The 5,509-nt window shown below is 48.1% G+C and overlaps 1 protein-coding gene across 1 annotated transcript in view; it reads right to left on the bottom strand.

The window, feature by feature from the left end:
* tut7 (terminal uridylyl transferase 7) overlaps positions 1–5,509 on the bottom strand; it is a 58,849-nt gene that overhangs the window by 22,284 nt on the left and 31,056 nt on the right. The window contains 4 exon segments of the mRNA XM_024139381.2: positions 2,312–2,483; positions 2,643–2,720; positions 2,913–2,995; positions 3,224–3,269. Coding sequence (XP_023995149.2) covers positions 2,312–2,483; positions 2,643–2,720; positions 2,913–2,995; positions 3,224–3,269 — 379 coding nt within the window.

The raw sequence follows: 5,509 nt of genomic DNA, 5'->3' as shown, positions 1-5,509 counted from the left end.
CAAAACCCCCGACCACATTAGCTCCCCTCAACACGTTTACAACCCCATCGACCCAATAGCTCCCCTCAACGTTTACAACCCTCGACAATAGAAGCTCCCTCAACCGTTTACAACCCTCGCACCATAGCTCCCCTCAACGTTCACAACCTCGGACAATAGCTCCTCAACGGTTACAAACCTCGACAATAGCTCCCCTAACGCTTCACAACCCTCGGACCAATAGCTCCCTCAACGTTTACAAACTCGGACCAATAGCTCCCTAACGTTCACAGCCCTCGACCAACTAGCTCCCCTCAACGTTCACAACCCTCTGACCAATAAGTCCCCTCAACGTTTACAACCTCGACCAATGCTCCCTCAACTTCAAACCTCGACAATAGCTCCCTCAACCCTCGACTTCATCAACCCCCTCTACCAATAGCTCCCTCAATCCCCCGACTGTCCATACCCTCGACCAATAGCTCCGCTCTCCTCAACGTTCACAACCCTGCGACGCATAGCTCCTTCCTCTCAACGTTCAACCCTCGACCAATAGCTTCCCCTCAATCTTCAGTCCAACCCTCGACCAATAGCTCCCCTCAATCCCCCCTCGACCCAATTAGCTTCCCCTCAATCCCCCTCGGACCAATAGCTCCCCTCAATCCCCCTGCGACCAATAGCTCCCCTCAATCCCCCTCGACCAATAGCTCCCCTCAATCCCCCTCGGACCAATAGCTCCCCTCAATCCCCCTCGACCAATAGTCCCCTCAATCCCCCTCGCTACCAATAGCTCCCCTCAAACCCCCCGACCCAATAGCTTCCCCTCCAAACCCCCTCGACAGATAGCTCCCCTCAAACCCCCTCGACCAATAGCTCCCCCTCAATCCCCTCGACAATAAGCTTCCCTCAATCCCCCTCGACCCAATAGCTCCCCTCAATCCCTCTTCGACCCAAATAGCTCCCCTCAAGCCCCCTCGACCAATAGCTCCCCTCAACCCCCTCGACCAATAGCTCCCCTCAATCCCTCCTCGACCAACTAGCTCCCCTCCAACCCCCTCAATGTTTACAACCCTCGACCAATAGCTCCCCTCAAACCCCCTTCAATGTTTACAAACCCTCGACCAATAGCTCCCCTCAAATCCCCTCAATGTTTACAACCCCGACCAATTAGCTCCCCTCAAAATCCCCTCAATGTTTACAACCCTCGACCAAATAGCTCCCCTCCAAACCCTCAACTTTACAAACCCTCGACCAATAGCTCCCCTCAAAGTTTACAACCCGACCAATAGCTCCCCTCAAATCCCCTCAACGTTTACAAACCCTCGACCAATAGCTCCCCTCAAATCCCCTCAACGTGTTTACAACCCTCGACCCAATGCCCTTCACCTCATACCCCCTCCCCTCAAATCCCTCAACGTTACCAACCCATCGACAATTAGCTCCCCTCAACGTCAAACCTCGACCACTAGTTCCCCAACGTTCACAACCCTCGAACAAATAGCTCCCCTCAAGTTCACAACCTCGACCAATAGCTTCCCCGTTCAACGTTCACAACCCTCGACCAATACTCCCCTCAACTCAACTACAACCCGACCAAATAGCTCCCCTCAAACGTTCACAACCGCCACACACAACCCGACAAGCCCAATCACCCAATAGCTCCCCTCACGTTCACAACCCTCGACCAATAGCCTTCCCCTCAACGTTTACAAACCCTCGACAATAGCTCCCCTCAACCCTCACTACAACCCTCGACCAATAGCTCCCCTCAACGTTTACCAACCCACGGACCAATAGCCCTCATCCCCTCAAACGTCTACAACCCCCGCAACCCAATACTCCCCTCAACGTTACCAACCCTCGACCCAATAAGCTCCCCTCAACGTTCCACAACCCTCGACCAATAGCTCCCTCAACGTTCACAACCCTCGACCAATAGCTTCCCCTCAACCCTAACTTCACAACCCTCGACCAATAGCTTCCCCTCAATCCCGTTTCATTCACAACCCTCACCAATATGCTCCCTCAACGTCATTAGTCACCAACCCATCGAACCAATGACTCCCCTAAACGTTTACCCAACCCACGACCAATAGCTCCCCTCAACATTTACAACCCTCGACCAATAGCTCCCCTCAACGTTTACAACCCTCGACCAATAGCTCCCCTCAACGTTCACAACCCTCGACCAATAGCTCCCCTCAAATCCCCTCAACGTTCACGATTCTCGAGGACAAATTAAGTCAAGGAAAGTGTCCAGGACAGCTTTTACAGAAGAGACGGAGCCACTGTTAAGGCCCTTCGGTAGGAGTAAATCAAGTCTAGTACTGACCCTCGATGACGATGTACTTAGAGGTCCACTGCTTGTTGAACGTGGTGAGAGCTGCGCTCTGTCTGATGGAGATGACATGTTCTCTGAAGTCAAAGGTCTCGGTGTAGAACTGCAGCAGGCCCAGCCACAGAGCACCTACACACTCCACGTTCCTCTGCTGCCAGCGCTCAGGCTAGAGATAGAGAGAGGGGTCAAAGGTCTCAGTGAAGAACTGCAGCAGGCCCAGCCACAGAGCCCCATACACACCATGTTACCCTGGTACCGGGGCCACCGCTCGGGCGAGAGASACACACACACTCACCACAGCTGATGTTCTGATAGAGGGACTCACCAGTTTCTCCAGATCATGGTAGAAGTAGACATTCCATCCATCTACCAAAACCTCAGGCTTCTCCTCCTCGTCGTAAATCTATCGACACACACACACACACACACACACACACACACAAATCAATACGTCTGCCAAAATATACAAACACATTGCAGGTCTTAGCGATGAGAGATTCAGCCAGCACATCTGCCAAAATATCATCGGACTCACGGCCAGACTGCTCAGAACTGTACTCATTGGTCCGAAGTCAGACAGATTTAGTTGAGTTACCTCCTGTAGTACAGGTATAACAGGTGTGTTCCTCTGTGTCTTACCTCCTGTAGTACAGGTATAACAGGTGTGTTCCTCTGTGTCTTACCTCGTCTGTAGTACAGGTATACACAGGTGTGTTCCTCTGTCTTCTCCTTTGTAAGCTAGCAGGTATAAGCAGGTGTGTTCTCTGTGTTTACCTCTGTGCTACAGGTATAACAGGTGTGTTCGTCTGTGTCTTACCGTCCTGTAGTACCAGGTATACAGTTGGTTTCCTCTGTGGTCTTACCTCCTGTAGTAAGGTATAACTGGTGGTTTCGCTCTGGTCTTACCTCTGTAGTACAGGTTATAACAGGTGGGTTCTCTGTGTCTGAACTCCTGTAGTACAGGTATAAACGGTGTGTCCTCTGTGTCTTACTCCTGTAGTACAGGCTATAAAGGTGGGTCTCTCTGTGTCTTACTCTGTAGTACAGGCTTAAACGGTGGGTTCCTCTGTGTCTTACCTCCTGTGTACAGGTATAACAGGTGTGTTCTCTGTCTTACCTCCTGTAGTACAGGTATAACAGGTGGGTTCCTCTGTGTCTTACCTCCTGTAGTACAGGTATAACAGGTGGGTTCCTCTGTGTCTTACTCCTGTAGTACAGGTATAACAGGTGTGTTCCTCTGTCTTAACACTCCTGTAGTACAGGTATAACAGGTGTGTTCTCTGTGTTTTACTCTGTAGTACAGGTATAACAGGTGGGTTCCTCTGTGTCTTACCTCCTGTAGTAAGGTATAACGGTGGTTCTCTTTTTACTCTGTATTCAAGTTACAGGTGTGTGTCTTGTGTCTTAACTCCTGTAGTACAGGTATAACCAGGTGTGTTCCTCTTGTCTTACTCCTGTAGTACAGGTATTAACAGGTGGGTTCCTCTGTCTTACTCCTGTAGTAACAGGTATAACAGGTGTGTTCCTCTGTGTCTTAACCTCCTGTAGTACAGGTATAACAGGTGTGTTCCTCTGTCTACTCTGTAGTCAGTATAAAGGTGTGTTCCTCTGTGTTTATCCTGTAGTAAGGTATAACGGTGGTTCCTCTGTGTCTTACCTCTGTAGTACAGGTATAACAGGTGTGGTTCTGTGTCTTACTCCTGTAGTTACAGGTATAAGGTGGGTTCCTCTGTGTCTTACCTCCTGTAGAAGGTTAACAGGTGTCGTTCCTCTGTGTCTTACCTCCTGTAAGTAAGGTATAACAGGTGTGTTCCTCTGTGTCTTACCTCCTGTAGTACAGGATATAAAGGTGGGTTCCTCTGTGTCTTACCTCCTGTAGTACAGGTATAACAGGTGGTTTCTCTGTCTTACCCTTGTAGTACAGGTATAACAGGTGTGTTCCTCTGTGTCTTACCTCCTGTTAGTCAGGTATAACAGGTGGGTTCCTCTGTGTCTTAACTCCTGTAGTACAGGTATAACAGGTGGGTTCCTTGTGTCTTACCTCCTGTAGTACAGGTTATAGGTGTGTTCCTCTGTGTCTTACCTCCTGTAGTACAGGTATAACAGGTGGGTTTCTCTGTGTCTTAACCTCCTGTAGTACAGGTATAACAGGTGGGTTTCTCGCGTGTATTCCTCCTGTAGTACAGGTATTATCACAGGTGTCTTCCTGTGTGATCTACTGTCCTGTAGTACAGGTATAACAGGTGGGCTCCTCTGGTCTTACTCCTGTAGTACAGGTATACAGGTGGGTTCCTCTGTTGCAGGTAGAAAAAGCACCATCAGTGGTGAAGCATACGGATGAACAGAGTGCTCGAGACGCATCACGATATCACACAACTAGCAGGGGAAATTATTCACCTTTTACTGAGGACATAGTATAAACCACCCTTAAACCACGACCAGGGAGTCATAGTAACATCTTACTGCCCGGATAGATATGAACATTCCTAATAGAAGGGACAACATAGATATTAAAACTCCTTTAACTAGAAGGGGACCATAAGATATTTAAACATCCTTTAACTAGACCAGGGGGACAAACATAGATATTAAAAACAGCCTTCCACCAGTAACTAATTACTCTTTACTTGACCAGGGGACAACAATATATTAAAATCATCCCCTTTAACTAGACAGGGGGACATAGATATTAAAAACATTCCCTTTATAGACAGGGGAAAACAATAGATATATAAATCCCTTTAACTAGTACAGGGGACAAACATCAGATATTAAAACATCCCCTTTAACTAGACCAGGGACACCATAATATACACACCCTAGACCAGGGCACATAGCATTCTAAACATCCCCTGTTTACTGACAGGACATATACACATCCATCTAACTAGACCAGGGACCCAAGAGAAAACTCCCCAATAGAGGAAATAATATAGAAACACATGCCCTTTAACTAGACCAGGGAACCACAGATATTAAAACATCCCTTTAACTAGCACCACGGGGACAAAGATATTCAAAGAATCCCCTTTAACTAGACACCCAGGGGACAACCATAGATATTATAAACATCCCTGTTTGAACTAGACCAGGGGACAACATAGAATATTAAAACAACCCCTTTAACTAGACAGGCAAGGACAACAGATATTTAAAACATCCTTTTTATAACTAGACCAGGGTAAATAGATA

Source organism: Salvelinus sp. IW2-2015, unplaced genomic scaffold, assembly GCF_002910315.2.
Source record: "Salvelinus sp. IW2-2015 unplaced genomic scaffold, ASM291031v2 Un_scaffold1789, whole genome shotgun sequence".
Taxonomy (NCBI): domain Eukaryota; kingdom Metazoa; phylum Chordata; class Actinopteri; order Salmoniformes; family Salmonidae; genus Salvelinus; species Salvelinus sp. IW2-2015.
Note: the sequence above shows the minus strand (reverse complement) of the source record. Positions and strands in the feature narration are given on the sequence as shown.